General features: G+C 36.2%; 1 protein-coding gene across 1 annotated transcript in view; it reads left to right on the forward strand.

The window, feature by feature from the left end:
* LOC114645139 (E3 ubiquitin-protein ligase TRIM39-like) overlaps window positions 1-23415 on the forward strand; it is a 220174-nt gene that overhangs the window by 39076 nt on the left and 157683 nt on the right. Inside the window, exons 7-13 of the mRNA XM_051922355.1 lie at window positions 11-52; window positions 165-200; window positions 1166-1192; window positions 8712-8738; window positions 8821-8847; window positions 18573-18644; window positions 21842-21889. Of these exons, the coding sequence (XP_051778315.1) occupies window positions 11-52; window positions 165-200; window positions 1166-1192; window positions 8712-8738; window positions 8821-8847; window positions 18573-18644; window positions 21842-21889 (279 nt within the window). The remainder of the gene's footprint in view (window positions 1-10; window positions 53-164; window positions 201-1165; window positions 1193-8711; window positions 8739-8820; window positions 8848-18572; window positions 18645-21841; window positions 21890-23415) is intronic.

Below are 23415 nucleotides of genomic sequence, written 5' to 3' on the forward strand. Positions count from 1 at the left end.
CTATTTTTAGAGAATTTAATTAAAGAAACTGCCAAGTTAAATGCACAAAATGGTAAGTATACACATTTCAGTTTTATATTTGATTCATTGTTTACATTTGCAGTATATAATTATCACAGATATACATACTACACATATTGTTTTGTATCTTTATGTGTTTTTAGATAAATTACATGAAGAAAAGACTACCTTAAAAAGAGGTAAATATACCTAGATAAAATTGTGTCAAAGTGTAGTAAATTCAGTTAAAAAATTTAATTTTTCGAAAGCTAGTACCTCCAAACATGTTAATCAAAATACACATAATGATTTTGTAACTACTAATAACATGCAACTGGTCTTTCAAAAAAAAAAAATATATATAATATCACACACTTGGAAAGAAATAACGCTACCAATTTGCTTATGTGCTGTTTGTGTATAGTCTAATTAAATAGTTCAACAGTAAGGAAACAGTTGTATCTTCCAGAGTGTTTTTAACATTTACCAAACAATAGATTGGAATGCTACTCAGGGGTGAATTAAAGAACAGGGTGGCACAGGCTGTGCCTAAGGGGCAGTGGTTGACTAGAGTATTGCTTTAAGCTAAGCAGAGAATTGTTTTGCTCCCATTGGTCCATAAAAAGAAGAAATAACTTGTGGATTGATGCACACCCGACTCACTCTCTTAGCTACAATAGTCCTTGTACAGCAGGCATCAGTATGTTTTCATTTTCCTCATACATTATTTAAATTCTTAAAAATTAAGTCATTGTGTGTTGTGTAATTTTTTAAATGTACATTGGGTATTTTCCAGTATGGGTGAGTTATCTGTTAAGCACTTATTTTTTCATCAGGTTATTTTGTCTGTCTGGTATTTTAACACAACAATGTGCTATGTTTTCCTGTCGTCTGCAAGCATGAAACAAGGAGGCCAAAGAAGATGCACGGTGACACAGACAGGATGTTCTATAGTTTTATTTTTTTACTTTAACATTTCTGAACTTTTTCAACCTGTAATATCAATGATAAGGAGTACATATCTTTACAAATCTGACCAGCAGTTATAAAACATTTTGTGTGTAATCAGAAGCAACAAAGAGAAGAATAAATTATTGTGTCAAAAGAGTGAACTTACCCCTTGAAGTGAATAATAACTGTAGCTAAACTTCTGTTTCATTTTCAGAACTAAATGAACTGGAACAGGAATTTGGTAAGGATTGAAGATTTTTAATACATCAACTGTTCTTGTACTTTAATAGCTCTTTAGTTACACACTTTAAGAGTAGATAGGCTGACCTAGCCATCACTATGCCCCAAAAGGCAAAGTCCAGACTACTCATTCAGTAATTTAAAATATTTTCAAACGACATAATATGAGTTTATTAAAAATAAACATACATAAAATTCTCAGATCAGCTCAATGCAGTTCAGACTTACTAAGGTCCAGGACCAGTCTTGGCAGCATTAGGCACAAGACAGAAACCAGCCCTGGGTAGGGTGCCAGCATATTGCAGTTATTCTTAAAATTGCTAAAGATTTACAATGTGAGTTATATCTTTTAAAGAAATGAAGAGGTATAGTAAGATGTGAGAATATAACTTTACATGTTGTTATTGCACAATTTGAATCAGGCAATAGTAAATGAGACTTGTACATTTAAGTAACTGATGTTTTTTACAATAAAATGTGCTCACTTGTGTTTGATCTCATATCATGCAAATCCTGATTCAAGCTGCTGTGCAATATTAAATCATTAATACCAGATATACCATATCACTTTTAACACAACTCAGATATAGAAGCCTCAGCATAGTAAAGAAATGTTGACAAACCAGCTAAATGATGCCTCACACACACAACAATTCATATCACCAAGCTGTTACTATAATGTGTGTTGATGGGACAAACAGTAAACCTCAAAAGTAATGAATATGATGTATAAAGTCTATTTTAGTTGCCGTTGTAGAGGACAACGCTGTGAATGTACACTGAAGAACTACCTACAAAACCTGGGGATCTCCCTGTGTGCCTAAACTGGGAGGATGTAATTTAACAACACATATAGGAATCAACATATTTTCGCAATTGAGAGTGCTTAATGACTGACTTCTAACATCTACCTATTATGTTAAGCACACTCAGTCCATATACTGTACAAATGGAGAGAACATGCAAACTCCATACAGATACTGACCAAGTTAGCAATTAAACCTGAACTAATGGGACTTATTATTATTATTATTATTATTTATTATTATTAATAATAATAATGATAATAAATTTTTGTGGCATGTTTCGAATGTTCAAAGCGCTTCACAAATAGTGAAAGGAATGCAAAAGAAATAAAAGCAAACATGACATTAATAATGCAGGACAGAATCTAATATCAAACATTAAGAGATATTTGAAAATCAGAGTTTTGAATTAGATTAAGAAACAAGCAGTAAAAAAAGAAGAAAGCCTTGAACAAATAACACAATTTTTGTACGCTTGCATGTGGGAATATAAATATAGTTGTTATAATCACTCATGGCAATGTTAGATAAAGAAAGTTTGTTGCAAGCATGTCCATCTCCAATGTTTATTTTAACATAGAGTAGATCTGGCACATTACTCTTGTTAAAATAAACCAAGCATAATGGCATACTTCATTAAGAGTACTGATGAGCTCCCAAGTACAGCATGTCACAATCCCTTGTTAAAAAAGTTTACAATACTGAAACATTCTAGATATATTTTGATTATTGCAGTCCATTCTTTTGCTATCGATGAAATATTTAACATAGAGAAGTTCATCATGATAGTGTGACAGGAATGTACCTTACAACACTACACTATGCATGTTGGAACATCAGTACTAAAAACTAATGATTAAAACTAAATGCATACTGTATGTGTAACATCAGCTAGTGTTGAGATTGCATGCCGTGCATTAATCTGTCACTGCAAAGATACCATCAATAAACAAGCAATACTTGTGGGAAGTAAAATTAAATGGCTAAACTTTCTACCTTCTTTGGTGGAAAAATGTAGCCTGTAGGGGGCCTTGCTTAAATTGAGATGCCAGGCTTCTATATGCCAGTTTCACCAAAGAGAATAAGGGCAAATCAAACTTGGTGACCAAGGCAATTAAGTGTCACATCTTGAGCCTGTCATCGTGCACTAGAGCTTTTAAACCAATAGTGTAAATAAGCATTAGAAAGGAAGCCCCTTGTCATTTTTGACATGTCATGACAGTATTTGTATGTACTGTATATTGTAAAATAATAAAGAGTAACATATTAATAGATTTAATTGCATACCTTGATAATTAAATGCATTCTACCTTTTTATTTTATAATAGTCTATGTTTATTTTTTCCTACTAGTAAAATATTAAAAATATGAAATGTTCTTTAATTGAGGTTAAGACAGAAACACACATTATGAAATTTATCAAGTCTTGTGTGGTATTTATCCTGATGATTTTCCTACAGATGTTTTGTGGTTAGATTCAATGCCTAAAAAGTCAGTTTATTTTCAGCAACCCTTTGTGATTATCCGTGGCATGTCTATTCATTGAAAATCAGATGAACGAGGGAACTCGGATTGTTTGTAACAAATAGTAAAGTACAGCACAGACCCTTTGCATTTCCTGATGACTAAAGAATAGCAAAAAAATGCTCCATATATCATTAGTCTATTAGCCAAAGTCAGCTTGATGCAACAAATGCCTGACCCGAATGCAAGCTGTTTGTTGGCGAGCCTATGGAAAATGCATTTATCCAAAGTCATATCTATGACACAAGATAATGTTATTTAAGCTTCCCAAATGTCACCAGCACAATAGATTCCATTTGTGTGCGAATAACAACACTGCCAAGCTAATTATAGGCTGAATATGTAAGTGATAATTACAGTAACAATGCACAGATCAGTCGTTTGTTATGACATTGACTTGAATGTCCAATCGTATTGACAATACTGACATTCTGATGAGGGCAAACTACTCAGTAGAAGTGACTTTGGGACATCGCACCAGTCAGCTGCAGTTTTCTTTGATTGCCAAATGAGCAACATATGTTTGTGTTACAGGCCTCAGGCCTAGGGGAACCTGGGCCAGGTACAAGCCACTGTTGCTACAGTGTGTAGCCACATTGATATGGTGAAAAAGCATAAAAGAAGCAAGCACCAGTCACAAGTCTCAGACCATACTTCTCTGTTCTACATTGTTCTCATTTACCCAAAAATATATGTGCTTCAATCTCTGCATAGATCAACATGATGATCAGTTAAACAATGATGCATGCCAATTTCCACTGCAGAACAATAATATAAACACATTTACTTTGGTTCAACAATAGTATTGTCAACTATCGATAAGTACCTGATTAGAAACCAATGTCCCCAGAACTCATTAATTTTCAAAGGAAGCAGGCAGTTCTGTATCACCACATTATGTATAGATGAGATACTACTCAAAGCGGTCTGATTATTCAAAGCAGGTAACTCTTTTGCAAGACAGGTAAATATTTTTGTCCTGTACTGCAGAATTTTCCAGGAATTTTGCCTTTTCTTTAAAACACTGGTTTATAGCCCATTACACTAAGCAACACACAGAAATGTCATTTTCTAGCCCATTACATTTGCATATGCTGTACATGTATATTCTGGGATTCTAACGTACAGTATGTCATTGTATATAATTTTCAACTACTACCAAATGTACTTCATACTGCTATTAAATACTTGTTTTAAGTGTTTCAAGTATGACGTTCACAAGCTAATACATTTACATTTTTAGTGTGAATAATGCCATTATTGTTTAATTATGCAATGCATAAATTCAGAACAGTAATATACTTGGGCATTGGTCTGCTATTGCCTCACAGCCTCTCTAGCTTTCTTAATAGCAGATGTGTTTCCTTTTTGTGTTATTATTATCAATTATTATTTCTTGATCAACTGCTGGAAAGACTGTCACCAATAAATAAAATTCTATAACTTTTCAAAACTGCCCCATAATACAACATATATCACAATGATTTCATGCTTAAAGTGACAGCAATTCAATATTCTGATATTACATCATCTTCTGTGCTTATTCAGTCTTGATTGATGTTAGCAATGCCAAATGTGCACAATCATGCATTGCTGAAGCCCATCTTGAGTTAACGAGAAATACTTGTTGTTCGTGGGACCGAGTGGGCCTCAATGGGAAATCAAGGCTTCTTCAAATGAGATTTGCTGAATTAAGTCTCGATTTCATAAGTTTGCTTCATGCAATACCCCCCAGATCAAAAAATAAATCATAGATAAATAGCAAATAAACAGTTGATAAATAAACTGATAAACAATAGATATACAGTAATCAGGGCTCGCTCTTGAGTCACATTTGAATAAAGTTCAAACTTGGAATGGGCTGCCCAAAGTTCACTTAGTCCCAATCTGTGAGGAGCCAGCTAGTCATAATAGAGAATTGCTCAGTTCAACTGCAAAGCCCAAATGTTACTCCACGGCCTTAGTACCTGGCTTTAAATATCTGCCACAGCCCAACCTAAGATAGTCCTGGGTAGTAGTGTTCTTGGGTTACACAAAGATACATAAGATTGATTAGCATGGTCCATATACGGTTGTTTGAAGGTAGAAAGACACAGTAAAGGGCAGATTAACCCTTTGCGGTCGTTAGGCCAGAAAACTGGCCTTAGTAAAAAGTGTGCTATAGGTCGTCAGGCCACCGCTGGTGGCCCTGCAAGTTTCTGACCGATTTGCACAGTCGCCTGGTCGAGAAAAGTGGCCTGTGTTATTCCTACATGCTTGAAAAAAATAACTGCTGTAATTATTGGCGTTTTTTCAATAATTAATTACGACTAATGTAGCGTGACGTTGAAAATTAAATACGACTGCAAAGGGTTAATAATGAATTAGGTTAGGTTAAGTGGGATGGAAAAAATATATAGAATCTTGTTGGAGATGCTCTCAAGTCATCCCTAAACCTCAAAATAGACAAAGCAAACCTAAAGGTGAAAAATGACTGATTTTCATTGTCCTCCAAACTGTGAGGAGGATGTTAACATTTGGAAAATTTTATTTTATCATATAATTATACACTGCGGTGGGTTGGCACCCTGCCCAGGATTGGTCCCTGCCTTGTGCCCTGTGTTGGCTGGGATTGGCTCCAGCAGACCCCCCGTGACCCTGTGTTCGGATTCAGCGGGTTGGAAAATGGATGGATGGATGGATATAATTATACAGCAGCACAGTGGGGCAAAGGTAGTGCTGCTGCCTTGTAGTAAGGAGACCAGAGTTTGTGTCACAGGTCCTCCTTGCATGGAGTTTGTATGTTATCCCCATGTCTGTGTGGGATTCCTCTGGGTGCTCCAGTTTCTTCATACAGTCTAAGGACATGCAGGTTAGATGGATTGGCGACACTAAAGTGGCCCTAGTGAGTGCTGTGTGAGTGAGTTCCATTGTGATTTACTGGCTCCCTGTCTAGGATGTTGTTCCTTCCTTTTGTCTAATCTTAGCTGAGATTGGCTTCACCCCCCCTCAACCGTGTTCATGATTAAGCAGTTTAGAAAATGATATGAGATCTGTTTGTAAGTTTAACTTCGATATTTTTTTTTCTAAGGGATGACATTTTGTGGTTTTATTTGCATTGGCAACAACATTTTGTGTTTCTGGTTTTTATGACACTGTCAATTAGTTTGTGTGGTCACTCTCATGTTATATCAAGCATGTGCCAAGTGACCCATTGTCCACCTTGTTACATAAGATTGCTGTTCATAATCTAGTGTCTAAAGTTAGAGTAAAAAAAAAATGAAGAACAATTTTAATAATAATAATACATTTTATTTATATAGCGCCTTTCCCATGCTCAAGCCACTTACAGAATATAAGAAAGAATGGCAGGGTATACAGTATATAGCATTGTACAAACCAGATAAATAAATAAAGAAGATTACTACAGTGAATTCAGAGAAAAAAAAAGACAACATAATTGATGGTCTCACACACACACAGGTTACATGAGCATCTTAACAGAGAAGTAAACTGAGAGAAGGGTAATAACGTCAAGTAGAGCTAAAAGCCTTCCTGAACAGATGAGTTTTGAGTTGTTTTTTAAAAGAATTCATGGAGTCAGCTGACCTGATTAATTTTGGTAGGTCATTCCAGAGTCTGGGCGCTATACAGCTGAAAGCCCTGTCACCATAGAGTGTAGATTAGTGAGGGGCACCACAAGATTACCAGAATCAGAGGACCTTAGTGGGCGGACAGGCACATAGTGATGGAGAAGGTCACTGATGTATTTTGACGCAAGGTTACTTAAGGCTTGGTGGGTTATTAGTAGAATTTTATATTTGATTCTGTAAGACACAGGGAGCCAGTGAAGACAGAGCAGGATGGGTGTGATGTGCTCGCTGCTGCTGGTTCGAGTAAGGACTCTTGCAGCTGAGTTTTGAATAAGATGGAGTTGTGATATAAGATTAGAAGGGGCACCTGCCAGTAGGGAATTACAATAATCGATGCGGGATGTGATAAAAGCATGGACAAGTTTCTCAGCATTAGAGAAGGAGAGGAAGGAGCGAACACGTGATATGTTACGGAGGTGAAAGTAAGAAAGTTTCTTAATGTGATTTATGTGGGCGGAATAAGAGAGGGAGGAATCAAAAATGAAACCAAGATAAAAATTTTGTTTTTTGTGCATGTTTTGATTTGTATTTTCTGGTTTTGAAATTAGTTTTGTTTATAATTTCAAATTTAGCAATCACCTTTTACTATGCACATTTTTTAAAATTTAATTATTACTGACTTTGCCTTTACACTAGTTCCCTTCTGTAATATCCCTAAAGTCTATAAAAGTCAATTAACAGAATTATGTTCATGTGGACTTTCATGTTAGCTCTCAATATCCATGACACTAACACCTCCTGTACTTCTCTCATAACCATTAATCTTTCTTCATCACACAAATGAGCTCTTGCCAATCTTTCTCATTTCAACTCCAAGCTCAACAACCATATGAATGGAAGGTGTATTTAAGACACAGGAATTAATTACTTCTTGGGTCTAAACGCTTAGAGCTCCATCCAGCTCTAAGGTGCTCCAGTATTTCTGTTCCATTACCACAAAGATAAAATAGTCTCTGGCTTGCTATCCTTTCTGTATGCTTGAGAAACCTATCAACTCTGAATATGGATCCTACAGTACCCTCGAGTGACCTGGGGGACTGTCACAATACTTCGGAGTGTTCTTGGTTGTTTTAACTTAGTTAATCCAGGGTGTTTTCTTTCCCCAGTGCTTGTCTGGTAGAACCCTTCATTACTCCCAAGTAGTGTCAATACTCAAATCTACTTACAATATCAAAAAAAAACCCAAAGGAGTTGCTGTGATGATTTGAGCTTCTAATAAGGATGCCACTTGGTATCAGTGGATAACTCTTCTGTGGGACAGAGACTCAATACAAAATTAATTTAGATAAACTCACTTTAGTTTGGCAACATAATTGTTAGTCTTGAAATGTTACATAAAAACTTTATTCAAACGCCTCAACTATGGTATGTAATTAATTAGCTCAGTTTTTTCCATCTTTCCAATCTATATCCATTTTAAAAAATACAAAATATACAATTTTTCACACCAACAATTACCACTTACCTTACTTCCAGGAAAATTTTAATTCATGCATGAAAATAAATGCCTTTCAGTCTTCTATATGTTATGCCACTTTTTTTTTCATTCTTTCCATAGATTTGCTTGGAGTTGTTCCTGAAAAAGGTAGGAAACGGCAATTTAATTATAGTCACACACAAACTTTACCAAGCATTTTAAAATCATATTCTCTCTTTCTATTTGCCAGTATGGAAAACAATACGTCAAATGGAAGGTAAATCAGAATAAATTAATAAGTTTAATCTTTGATAAAATTTGTAGTGTTTGCCTGTAAGCTTTGATTTTCATTTAATGTATGTGGCTCTATAAACCCCTTACAATAACTAATACATTCATTTTCATTGATTTTCACAACTGTCTTTGCAGTTGGCTTTGTTCTCAAACTTAATTCAAGACACCCTGAAGTTCTTGTGGATTCTGATGCATCTCAAGTGAGATTTGTGGGAAACACACAGGGACCAGACAGATGGTACTGTGTTACAGGAAGTCAGGAGCTAAGTAGGAATCACTACTGGGAGGTGGAGGTTGGTGAAAAGAGCAGCTGGGCAATTGGAGTGGTAACCAAAGAAATCAAAGAGAAGAACATTATTCCTGAAAGCACAGATGATGAATTCTGGATCATCCGTCTATGTAGAGGGAAGAAGTTACAAGCTGTTCAATCCAGCACTGTCACTGAGTTACAAAAAAGTCTAAAGAAAGTTGGGGTGTACCTGAAAGGAAATCTGTTGTCCTTTTATGATGTGGAGACCAGACAACGCATCCACAACTTTCACATAGAATGCTCTGGACCACTGTTTGCTGTCTTCAGTCCTGGTTCTCATGACAAAGGACCCCTGATATTAAAAACAAAAGGTTTCTGACTGAAGGAATGATTAAAGTATTTTTGCCCCTTAAAAGATGCTAGTCATTATTCAGCAACCAATGGATTTCTGAAGTAAAATCTGGCAGCAAATTAAATGATAATGTAATAATACTCTGTTTCCAGTAAGTTGACAGATTTTCAGTTATTTATTCTGTTTAAAATACAATTAACTCTAATTTATTATAGCTTCTAATTTATTGATAAAATTTCTACAACATGTTGAACTTTCATCTCTACTACAGACATTACTGCTAAACTATCTAACATATAAAAGAGTAATTTTCAAGCTATATCAGTCCTTATAAAATTGCTTTTGCTAGGCTTTCATGAAGAACAAATATAAAAAGGATCTTCCATACAGTAACATTCAACATGGACAGTAGGTATGCTCTGAAGACTAAACCTTTCTTCAATCTGTGTAAGACATGAATCAATAAAGTTTGAGGTTGTGTATTCTGTTCATCTCTTCAAGTTTTAGTATCTATGCAAGCTACCTTGGCCACAGGTTTTGGCTTTGGAGACATCTCAAAATCTATTGGACTTCTGTTTAACATTTATTTTCATGTAAGGTGTTAAATGCACTGGAAAAATCAAAGAAAATTATCCTGACTGTGCTGCTGACTTTGTCCAAGTGTGAGTAGGCTCTGTGGAGCATGTAGAACATAGCATACTGCACACCAGTGTGTCTGATAGGCAACTACAGAGGATCAAGATGTTCTGAAAACAGTCAGTCTGTAAATAAATGGGGAGAACATGCCAACTGCATGTAGAATCTGGCACTGTGTGGCAGGACCTACAACTCTGTGTTACCACTCTACTTCTGCTAAAACATCTGTACAGAGTTTATTAGACTTCAACCTGATTAAATTTAGGTGGACAGGCATTGCTAAAGTGGCCCCAGTGTGTGTGTTCAAATTGCGAACAACCTGCCCTAGTGTTGTACCTGCCTTGCATCTGATACTTTCTGGGATAGACTCCAGCTACCCTGGATAACCAGGCTAGCAAGATGTATGGATACTTATAACGGCTATTCAGTTTTTGTCACTTGACTGCATGTTACAAGTGTGCTCAATATTCTGTCTAACTGAACAAATGTATAAGCTTTATCAATTTACCAGCAGCAGGATTTGTTTTGCATAATAAAGAAATAACCTTCCATATAGTTAGAGTATAAGTGATCGTAAGTGTGCCTTTTTTTCAGTTATTATTGTTTAGTTTTCTACAGAACAGAATCAGCAATTCACGTCTAAGAATCAACATTCAATCTCAATAACAACACTTGGCGATGACTTTCCAAAATGAACCTATGCCCCTGGAGCTAAAAGGGAGCTGCAAAGGGAGACAAATGGGGTAGTTGGTAGCGTATAGCTAATCTCTTTTTAAAATGGATGGATCAGACAATAATGGTTTGCATTTGGTTTTTTATCTTCTTAAAACATCTTGGGTACGCTGTTTTGAAATACAGTATGCGTGTAACCTCAAGATGCAGTTTAATACTTAATAATGTTTCTGGATTAAAAAATGGACGTATTTAGTAACTTTTATACCGCACTTATTCTTTACGATATCGTTACCCTAAGTCATAGCATTTTATATTGCTAGTTTATTGTATATTCCATTATACCAGGGTTATATTTCACTGTTCAGCCAAACTGGATCTCTGATTATCACATAGATTTTGCACATTTGAGTTTAGTCAACTTAAAAGAAGCAACTGATTGGGATGAAAATCTGCAGCCATAGGGGATCTCAGAACTAAACTTGGAAATTAATGGATTAGAACACTGTAAAGTTGTTTTACAATATCTGATAAACACAGAAAGCAAAAGTCCCTTACTGTATATGTAAAATATGAAATCTAGTCCAATAATAATTAATATTAAGGTACAAATACCTCCCATGTAGGACTCCAAAAGAAGAATATTATTGACATATATTTTGTGTAGTGCTGCAATATGCATTTAACGTATCAAACATACATGTGAACTTGGTGAATAGCTTCAGATGTAGGACAAAATAAATCTACATTTGCTTTTAAAATTGCAGTTATAAGCAGAAAGAATGAAGAGTTTGAGCTATGCCGAACCTTGTTGGATGAATAGAATAAAAATTAATTTACTGTACCTGTACAGCCATATACACTTTAATTGTTTAAGAAGACCTTAAATAAAAACATATATACAGAGTTAGGAATACAGTATATATAATCTTTCTCGACAGCTTATAATAAAAGGTAGTAAAACGAAATGAAAGCATACGTAGATGTGAAAATACATAAGGAATTAAGCACTATATGCTGCATCGATGGTATGGGGTGTCCTTTCATTAAAAAAATGCATATTAAAACTGCAGTTGCGAAATTACTGATGAAACGGTATATTAAGTCAACGCCGCGTGAAACGAACATGAGAGACGAAACGCTGGCACTGAATCAGTTAAATGTGTTTGTGTTTATTATCAGATTGTAAGGAAAAAGAAGCTTCACGTCATTGAAATTAAAAGTCAATGATGTGTTTTATTCGTTTTTTTTCTTTTTCCCGATTGCTCACTGGTAATATTTTGCTTGAGGTCTGCGGTTTAAATATAATTCGGTTCAAAAACTACAGAACCAGAAGAACTAGAAAAGCGCCACGTTTCAGATCAAAAGTGAAAGTACTAACAGGCTTTCAGATTTCATTTGCCGATGTTGACCACAGACGCTAAGGTAATGTTATACGAGTATAATGTTGTTAAGTACGAGTACTGTATATCTATTTCAGTGTCCACATCATGGTATTTTCGTCAAGTCATGTTCAAAGTTCAGTTGTGATAAGTAATGGACAGACGTGACAGTGGGCGGTTTGTGTGCTTTCTTTAGCGCCGCACGTCAACTCAGACCGTGAAGCTGAGGAGATGGAGGGGACCATCAAGTCATGTCATGTGTCTTAAACCTGCAGGATGCAGTGTGCTTTAGATAACTCTTACTGTTTTGAGCGTTTACTGGTGTTTATTCTGTAGTTTTAAACCTATTTAGCACATGAGGAGACAGTTAAATTATGTTGTATACATGTTTTATTTTAGGATGGAATACTACTAGAAAATAAAGCACAAAAAAGTGCACACGTGAATGCGTTTAGCTCTATAGATAAACTAAAAACCAAGTCAATAATGTATGAGTGTTTTAAAAGTCCCAAAATTATAAGAAATAAAGGCCTAGAATTTCAAACATGTTGGAAAACTTGCATTTGGTGTAACATTCAGGTGCCGACTGTTTTGAAAGTTTATTTAGTCACTTCTTCTAAGAGATGTTATCATATTTTTGTTTATTTTTTTTGTAACGATGAGTTATATTACTGATAATAGAATGTGTTAGTAGAACAAGTACAAACAGTCACTTCTTCTAAGAGATGTTATCACATTTTTTTTTTTTTGTAACGATGAATTATATTACTGATAATAGAATGTGTTAGTTGAACAAGTACAAAACGGTAGCGTGAATTCTGTCGTCACAACAATCTCTTCAGCAGGGTTGGACTGGACTCTACGTTAATTAAACCGGAGATTAATGGATGCTGGCGGCCCACTGGACATTGGCTACATACACCAAGTTGTTGGCGAGTACAGAGATCTGGGGTGATTTTCAAAATCTAAGACTCTTAGTGGTTACCGAGCTACCTTACAAGAGACAGCCTTAAATACGAGCTACTTTTTGGTAAGTTTCCCAAAACCCCTCTTAAACCCAACCCCTCGGCAGCTTTATTAGGCAGGATATGAACTACTTTGTTAGTCAGACCTCAGTCAGCGTATAAAAAAACAATTGACTGAAAACAATCGATAGTCAACACTTTCATTTTCGTTTTGGTCTTTCGGTAGAATTAAATAAAATTGTGAAAAGTAATGTGAAATAAACATTACATCAACTAATACGTTAAAGCATACTGTAACTCCTCTGGGGCCGCGCTCCACAGGTGACGGCGGACTTTTCTGAATGGTCGAAAACGCCTGGCAATAAAGCGGACCCGTGAACTGCAGGAGGAGGGAGCGCATAAAGGCACTTGAATTGGATGCGTTTCCCAGCTGCTCTAGATCATCGTCTCGAATGGATGTTCGCCGGCGAGAGTTATCAATTCAACCGTCGGCTTAGAGAGCGGTGGGTGGGGGGCAGTGCGGCAGGGTTACCTCTGACCCCAGGTGAGGCGGATCCAGGCGGCGTATTCAGCTCAGAGACAAATCAAATTAGAGTGCGTGTTGCAGTTGAACATCCGATCGGCGGACGGAAACAGTGCTGTAGAAGCCAAAGGCCTTTTTAACGATTACGCACCCTCGATCGGTGTTAAGAGACTAATTCCATTCTTCCGTCTTCCGCACCGGGGAACGTTATAATGTAAATAGCAGAAAAGCAAACATCAATTGTTTCGAAGTCAAATGGAAAAGATATGACAGCCAGACACCATGAGACAAAAAACAATTTTCTAAGGAAGAACTTCTTTTAGGTGACAACACACAGTTGTTGCTTATTAAGACACGCAGAACGCATTTCAAGACGTTGGAAAAAATAAAAGTGGAATGAGACAGCCTGCACATCCCGATCTAACTCTACGCTCTGTCAGACACAAAGATAACACCTGAACAGTATAGCGCAATTTTTTTGTGTATATATTTGATTTGTAGAGTCTGGAATTTTATTCTCAACTCTTAAACAAACTAAAAAAGGGTGCATTTTGTATTCAAAATTAAAACATTTTGTTTAAAAAATTCCAGCAAAAAGGGGATACCCATTATCACCCAGTAGTCACCCACCAAAAAACTGTTGCAATGCCAAATTGACCCACTGATGAAGATATTGTGGGTTTACTCAGGCTGCCTTCCCCCAATACCTGCTTTGCGATTGCAAATCACCTGCTCAAGGAACCTTTACAGTTGGTGTAACTAGGCTCAAAGTGTGTCTGTATTTCAGCTATACCCTAAGTATTTAAATTCCATAATGTGTGAATGTTGGGTTACTAAGGTGATTGTTAGAGACAAAGTCACAGTATTCCATAGATATTGTAACAGTCCGGGGAATGCAAGGGATAGAGAATAGACTTAGTATTCTAACAACATTGTTGGTAGCTGGCCATTAAAAGTCCCTTGCTGCCTTTGCGATTGAACCTCCTGTCCTCATCTTTGGCCACTGTGCAGTGTTGGATGTTCTGTATCTCCGCTTACTCCTTGCAGGCTTACACTGGGTCCTTTAACTTTGTCTCACATCTTGAAACCTTCTCCAGTTGTCTCCACTGATTCAAAGCCAGGATTCTGCAGTGACTCGATGGTGGCTACACACCCAGGCCAAAGCGCTTTAGCAGCTGAGGTACATCTTCTGTACTTGTCTGAATGCTCAATCTGCAGATCCAATTGTTTCTTTAGAATCCTATCATGTTTACTTTACAAGAAAATTGACTCCAGTAAGGTATCACAGTCTGCTGCATTATCCTCATAGGTACACACAGCCACCTATGTTCACACTGCTGCTAAAAGTAAATCAATTCTTATTTTTATTTTATATCCAATTTTTTTGTTTGATCAAATTAATTCAGCAAGCAAACTAAACTTGACATTACTGTATGGAAATATCCTTAATGTGCCTTGCATGCACAAAATAAACAAATAAATTTGTAAGTCAGGTATGATGATTACATAAACAGTGAAGTAACATTAATCAGGGTGTGTACAGTACATTTCCAAACAATTCCAATTCTAGCATTCAAACATAGGTCACATTGAAGACACACAACTCTGTGACTATCTGATTTAGTATCACACATGACAGTTGTCTAAAACCTATTTGAAAGCTGGTATTCTATGTGCTTTTTTGCTGTTTTTTAAAGGATCATATTTGTGTCACGCATGCCTGTAACTAAGACCACACAATAACTTTAGTAACAGCAACAAAGAACTGCAGCGTTGGATCTGTGTGATCCACATAAACTTTGTGTGTGTTGCTTCCTTCATGCTGTTCTATCCTAAGATGCTCTTGCCTAATTCTGTTGACAAATACTTTGTCAGACATTGAAAATGTTAAACACACAGAACAAAGAGGACATGCGTTTCATCAAAGCAAGGTAACAATTTTCATTTCAGAATCCTATACTGTACTTGCAACTGCCTTGGCTGGCTGGTGCTGTCCCTATCATACATTTTGGCTTCCACTCCATCTCATCAGCACTAGCCAATTATAAACAGATGAAGGTGTTAGAGAGTACATTTTGAGGCATCTAACTACACATTTTACATGTCTTGGTCTATTATTTTTTTGCACAAACATTTTTTTCTTACCCATAGTTCTCTGTCCTACAAAGTTGTGTGGTTGTTACCTTTAAAACCATATGTAATTCAATTTTAATACATACTGTATATTTATATATTTTTATTAAATTAAAGATACACTGGGGACCAAAAGAATGAATCCTTTCCTGATGGACAGTCAGTATCACAATACCTTAGTGATACAGCCTGCATTTGGCTTGTTACTGTGTGATCCTGCGGTGTGACATTGTAATGGACGAAGTTCTGTTTGTCATATATGGTATTTTCTCTTGTGGGAACAAGGCAGGGCTCATGGAGTAGAGTTAAGATATTTACTATAGGCTGCATTTTCAAATGGTGTTGTTGACAATGTAGACATGGGGCAATAGTAAGAAGATTCAGTCTCATACTCTCAGAAGCAATCCAGCCACTTTGTAATCCAGCCACCTTATTTCTTTCTGTCATCTGATGCAGTTAAAATGCAAACCATGATCATGTTTTAGAAATGGGCATTATTCTTTTTGCTGCTAAGAGCAGAAAAGTCTCCCACTGCAACCACCGTATCGATGGCACTGGTAAAGGTTGGCTGACGTTGCAGAGAATTATTATGGAGAGATGCCTGTGGTCTCATAGACACATTTTCCCCTACAGAGTCTCTGACCTCTTTGTCTAGTGTCTCTACTGTTGTTTCCTGAGCTTGTGAGGAAAGCCCTGTCCTTCTCTCCATTACTCACTCTGCAAATTTGTGACAGACCAGTTCCGCCACATGTGTGGACTCCCAATTACTTTTTAATGCAATGGCACAATTACAAAAGAACATTGGTGCTAATATTATTTGTTTTAACAGGGGCTGGTAAAATGCAAGACCTCATTCAAACAAGAATTTATTATAAAATGTTATTCTCTGCCATGGGACTGGCAGACTGGGGTGCTGATCAACAGTTTTAAAAAGGGTGCAGTATGGTGGTGCTGGAATTACTGAAGGATCGTGTTACTCGGAGTCTGGAGAAAAACAGTGCTGGAAAACAGACACAATCTGACAGGTGAAACTCAGATACAGGAGGATCAGTGTGGTTTCTGTTGTGGATCTCGAGCAGTAGACCAACTCTTTTTGCTTACACAGAAGGTATTATTGGTTTTATAAATGACTAGTTGTTCCCTGTGGCTCTGCCCACATAGAAGTGAAACAAGACAGAGAGGAGGGCCCTGCTTGGCTCCCTACTCCTGACGTCACGCTTCCCCCTGTCCTCAGCCAGCAGCCTCTGTCTTGGATTAGAGCGAATATATCTCTCCTGCAAGCAAAGTATGATTCTTAGCGAGTTTAGAGAAGTCACAAAATCAACTGGAATGTTCAACCAAATTCTAAATCTGTTGAAGTAGTTCTCTCATTTGCTACCTAAGCAGATATAAGATATGTCCTGAGGCTGGCACGTGAGTGAGGAGGGCCCCATGCCCTCCCTCCTGGCCCACTGTGTCTCTCTTGGATTCGCGCAAATAAATTGGTACTGCAAGCAAACTATGATACTTAGCACAATGAGAGAGGTCGCAAAATCAACCAGAATATTCAAGAAAATTATAGAAAACAACCCAATCTAAATCTGTTAAGTAGATCTCTTGTGAAAAGCAGACAGACAGACAGACAGACATTGAATTTTCTATATATGGAGATATTGAATCAATGAATTATAAGTCTTTCATACATGGTATATAAATAAAATCTAGATAACATTACCCTACCCTTCTAGTAGAAGAAATAAAAAAAATTAAACTGCCATAATCACTAAACAATATTTTTAGCAGGGGTTTAACATCTTTAATTAATTAAGGACAATGATAAATGTCTGTCAAATGCCATCCTGCACTGATATTTCAGAGGTCAAAGGGGATCTTTATCAACTTGGAAAGGTTTACGGCTGTGAACTTTGTAATAGTTGCTGCTGTTGCTGTTGTGTGTGGTTTGATCACTGAAATGAAATGTAATTTATGGGTTTTCACACTTGCTATTGTATTAAGTTCATTAAATATGAATATGGGACTCCAATAAAGAGAGATTTTGTCATTTTTTTCCTGTTTCAGATTATTATGGCCAATACCTTATTGCTGTGATCACCAGCACACAATATGAAAATTCCCAATTGTGATGAATCCTTGGACCTAAGCTTTCAGTGTGCTGATCAATCTATGGCTTCATTCTGATCTACTATAAAATTAAAAATAGATTAAAATAGCAAGTATAACCTGCTCAAATGAGGCGGTTGTCCAAAACTACTGAGTTCACTTTCTTTGATAGGGTGAGGAGCTCAAAGTACAAACACTGCTTCTCTGGATGGAGGATGACCAGTTAAGGTGGTCTGGGTGTATATTTCAAATGCTCCCTGGTGTTATTCCTCAAAATGTATACGAGTTGTGGCCCATTGTGTGAAGTCCAAGAAACACAATGGAGATGTTGTGTGTCTCCACTTAGCTGGTGGGAACAGAAAGTTCCCCAGGAGCTGCTAGAGACTGTTTCTTAAAATAGGAAGGATTGTAGAATCCAGCTTGGCATGTTGCTTCTGTGATTGAGTGTGAATACATTTTAGCTGGATTTTTCTCCTGTAAAGTAATCCTGGAATTCTGTTTAAAACACTGTTTCATATAAATAGTCTTCTTTTTTTTTAATAGTACTTTAATTAATTTATTTTTGAATATCTCAAAGCAAGACCTGATCTGTAAAATGACTAGTTACATCTAATTTTATTTTATTGGATTTTCTGTGATTGATTAATCATGATGGATTGTCTAATAGTGAATTTTTAATATTTGTTATCATACAGCAACCATGATGACATCTATAGAAAAGAAGTTCATTTTCATATTTCTTGTGCAATTCATGACTGACAGCACAGGTGAGCGTTCTTTTTTAATCTACCTGTCTTCCTTCTTTTGTCTTTTGTATGTCTAAAGACCTTTCACTAGTTTTTACTCTATGCTCACCATCCTGCTTTAGAGTTGAGCAGTGGCTGTCAGACTCAGTCCTGGGGACTCCATGTGGCTGCAGGTTTTTTGCTCCCATTAACGTCTCTTTATAAGTGGACTCCCAGCCTACTTAGGCAAGCTGCTATTCCCCAGTCTTTGTGTTTTGGGGTCAATGTAGAAATCGCTAAATTAAGTAAATTGTTATTCTAATGTATTAAGCATTTACGTGTGTTACATGGGGATAATTTAGTGCCTTTCTTAACTTACTTTTTAATGCCTTCAGCATATTACAATTTTTACTCTCCTTTTCCAAGTGTTTGGTTGTTTTATTCCATTATTTACTAGTTAGTGGATGCTGAAGTTGATGTAGGCTTTCAGCTTTATTTCTCCTCCGTAAAATATTTAAATTAGACAAAGACCTCATGTTGTCCTTTTATCGCAGTATGATCCAGCCTGTTATCACTTTCAGTTTCATTGATGGTTTAATGTTCTGAGAAACCAAAATTTTAAAAAAGCTCCAGCAGATTACTAAGCATGCAGTTAAAGTTATTGGGGCTGATGTAGATGATATGGCAAGTGTGTGTCAGAGGACAATGTTAAAGAAACTGGAAATCATCTCAACTGATGACAGACATCCATTACATGTAGAAATTAGCTTCGGTAAATCAGGAAAGATTGTTGCTTTGAAAACCCACTCAAATCACTCCATAAATTCCTTTCTTCCTAGTGCCATACAACTTTTTAATAAGGAATATCAGAGGAAATGATTAGGGTTTGATATGTATCCTGTAACCATTTTTCTGTAAATATTCACTATGAAACTGCATTACCTAAACCTATCTTTTCTCTGTTTGTTTTCTTTAATTTCTTCCAGTCTTGTTATTACATGCATTTGAGAAGGCAAATTTCATGTTTTCTTGTGTAAACATGACTAAATAAAGAAAATTTGAACCTTGAACCTTCAGTTTCCTTTGCCTTTTCTCTGCTCAACTCCTTGTTAACTATCATTATTAGGCTACAAATAAGGGAGATAACTATAAAGAAAAAAGGGAAATTAATAGGAAAACAACAAAAGAGAGTTAAGCATTTACAGCTATAATAAAAATGCAAATAGTTCTAAATGTCTAATAAATATGAAAATCACACTGCTTTAAGCTAATTAAATGAGATCAGTTAGTCTTAAAATGGCACACTGATTATGAGCCTGGTGAGAACAAACGTGCAGACATTAGGAGTTCCCCAGGACTGAGTCTGAGTAGCACTGTAGTAGTGATCCAAACATATGCAACCTAAAGCGTAAAGCATATTTTACTTTAATAGAATGAAAAACAAACAATTTCTTTTTATGTATTATTCTTTAAATTGTATCTTCTTACCTGTGGTCTTTAATACAATGCATTTTAGAGTCTGAATTTCAGATGAGTTTGTTCTCTTCATCCATTTTTTAATTACTGTCACAATTAAAACTCAGAAGATGCAGGTCATTGTTCATCAAATAGATTAAAGCTGAGGCAAGATTCTCACAGAAGACATAATGTTTGGGTCATTTCCTGCCATTAAACACACACATACACACATAACCTGACATTGACCACTCCAAAACATTCACATGGACATAGGAGAAAAGAGCAGGGCTCTCAGGGAACACACACATGCCAAAGGATGGCGGCAGGGATATGAGCCAGTGTAAGTGTTGACTGTGCCAATCAGAGGATGTCTCCTCATGTTGAGGAGATGAAAAAGGATAAGCAGAGGAGACGTCCACAAATTAAAATTTTCCCACCCCTGGTCTGTTTGATATACCTTTTCATTTTTTTTACTAGTCCAAATAATATAACAGTAATGTTTCATGATGCCCTTGACAATCCCATACCTTCTACTGAAGTAAATATTACAGTTAATGTTGTTAGACTTAAATGTAGCTTTTGACATTATTGACAACTCTGAGCTTGAAAATGATCACTGGCTATCTGCTGCTGTCTTTACCTAGTTTACTTCATGATATCAACTTCATGGTGTACAGAAATCTGATGATGGTAGTCCATTATTCCTTTCATGAAGTTTTACAAGACATCCCTCAGGGTTCAAAACTAAGACCATTTTAATTTTCAATTTACATGCTACTGATGGCAAATATACTTGGAAAATCTAATATTCTCTTTAACTTGTATGCAGATGATACTCAGCTATATTTTTATATCAAATAAAATCGCATTTTCCTTTTGTGTGCTTAATTAACTGTGTCATCAACTTTAAAGATGGGATGAGCAATAACTACTTTTATTTAAATACTAAAAAAAAAGAAATGTAATTAGTTGGTGGAGATGATGCAGACAGGAAAACTGAGATTATTGTATTTATTGATAAATGTTATCTGCTTTGAACTGCCCAGCACAGACTCCACTATAGAATGTTCAGGATAGACTAGGCGGCCAGCTGGCCAAGATCTCCAGGACTCTGACTGTGTCTGACTTCACTTTCTCTTTTACAATTTTAATCTCCTTCGTTGTCTACTAGCCATAGTTCATCAATTAATTAAAGGACAGATATTGTTGTTTTTCATTTGTGTTAATCAGTTTCTACATTGTTTTCTGTATGTTTTAACAAATCTATACATATGCTAATTCTGTATTTAGTAATTGATATAATCTATACTTGAATTTTACCTGAGAATTTGTTTACAGCGCTTTACGCCTGCACTCAGTGAAGAGCACTACACAAAAATAGGTTGAACTGTATTGTATTGTACTTTGATATAGAATGACTCGGTTGTCCCTAGTTCTTGAATGTATGCAGAAATGCCACAGAATGGTTGTAAAAAACATACTTTTCACAGGTCTTTGTAGTTTATGTGAAAAAATTAAAGATGCATTGTGAATGAAAAAATTACTTTTTTTTTAAATTACAGGTTCACAGTGCATCTTTCTTGAATATGATTTCAGGTGCCCCATTATGAAAATTTACCTAAAATAATAAACCCCTGTCTTGTAGTCTTTATTACTGTTTTATGTTCAGACTTTTCCACCTGATAATAACTAAATCAAACTGCCAGTGCATCAGTCACAGTGAGATACAGGTGAAATATTTTGTTGCCAATTTTTAATTGTTTATTATTTTTTCCTTACAGTTGCAGCACCAATTCCCTTAACCATTTCCTCTAAGCAGAATGATACAGGTAAGTCAACTGTAAATTGCACAAAAACACCTGATTTGCTTTAGGTTTTTTTATTTGCAGCTTTATAAGTCTAGTTTCCATTTAGTGCAATATTAAATGCTCTCTAACTGTGTGTGATATCTAGTGAAGAGTGAGCCCCATGGAGTTCACTTCACCATGAGTTCAGGAACTTTGCCAAATTCTGCAAAATATACTGACATCAGTGCAGAAGAAGAAATTGAATGGTTTTGAGTGGATTATAATGGTGCAATGGACTTTAAATTGTCCCTGATTGCTAGGGAAGTGTCTGCTAACTATGTCTGACTGATTTTTGTGACTAAAAATGTGACCTGAGCTATGAGGCAGCAATACTAACAACTCCATCACCGTGCTTCAAAAAACAAAAGATACTATCAGAATGATAACCAAAAACAACATACAGTTAATGGCCTCAAACTAGCAAAAAGAAAAAAAAATAGCATTGTGCTTATAGAGTTTCAATCTTGGGCGTACAGCATGGGAATGCATTGTTTGAAGTCACAGGTTCATGCAGCTGGAATGTCTTTTTTGTTTACTATCTCTCTGTGTAGATAAGTCTCACTTTTCTTTTGCACCACAAAGATAGAAACACCATGTAAATAGTAATACATCTTTCAGGATTATCTTTTCTGACAAGAGACCCTGTGAACCCTGTTTCTGATTTAATTCCTGAAAGTTAGTATGCAAATATCTTTGGTGGGTGTCAGATTTACGATTATTGTTCTGGGCTTTACATCAGATCATTTTGATTTCCCACTTACAGACTTTTCTTTTAATATAACATCTCCTTTTTTTGTCCCCTTATTATTATCTATGCTAATAAAATCTCACTGGCAGAAAATAATCTCAGATCTCAAAAAAGGAGTAAGCCCAAGAGTAGACATTTGTACAGTGGAATCTCGGTTCACGAACGTCTTGGTACACGTACAACTCGGTTTAGGACCAAAAAGTTCGCCAAACTTTTGCCTCGGTTCACGACCACACACTCGGTATACGAACAAGCCAGTTTCCCTTTCGGTATGTGCGCCGCACGTGTGCATTGTTCTCCGTGCGTGCGTGCTTTCGCTGTGAAGTCTTTGTGCTCTATTTCATTTCCCTTCTGGTTCATACGCGCTGATTACTGTATTTAAGCACGTGTTCAGCCTCTCCCTGTTCATTGTTCTCAGTCAGACGTGCGTGCTTTACCTGTGAACTCTTTGTGCTCTACAGTATTTCGTGTGCTTTTACAGTTAACCATGGCTTCTAAGCAAGTGAAGAATGGTGAGAAGAAAGTGTTGCAATGTTACTTTTCTCATTTTTTCAAATGTTTATTTTTTTCCATGTGCTTAAAACTCATTTAAAAAGCGTGTTTAATGCAATCGGGTTGTAATGCTATTAGCCTGAACTCCTAAAACGTTACTGTCTTGGTTGGCTTTTAAATAAAGTTCGGATTTGTTCAAATGTTCCTTTTTTTCCCCCTGTGCTTAAAACTCATTTAAAAAAAAAAAAAAAAAAAGCGTTAGCGTTTA

This window comes from Erpetoichthys calabaricus, chromosome 2 (assembly GCF_900747795.2).
Source record: "Erpetoichthys calabaricus chromosome 2, fErpCal1.3, whole genome shotgun sequence".
Classification (NCBI taxonomy): Eukaryota; Metazoa; Chordata; class Cladistia; order Polypteriformes; family Polypteridae; genus Erpetoichthys; species Erpetoichthys calabaricus.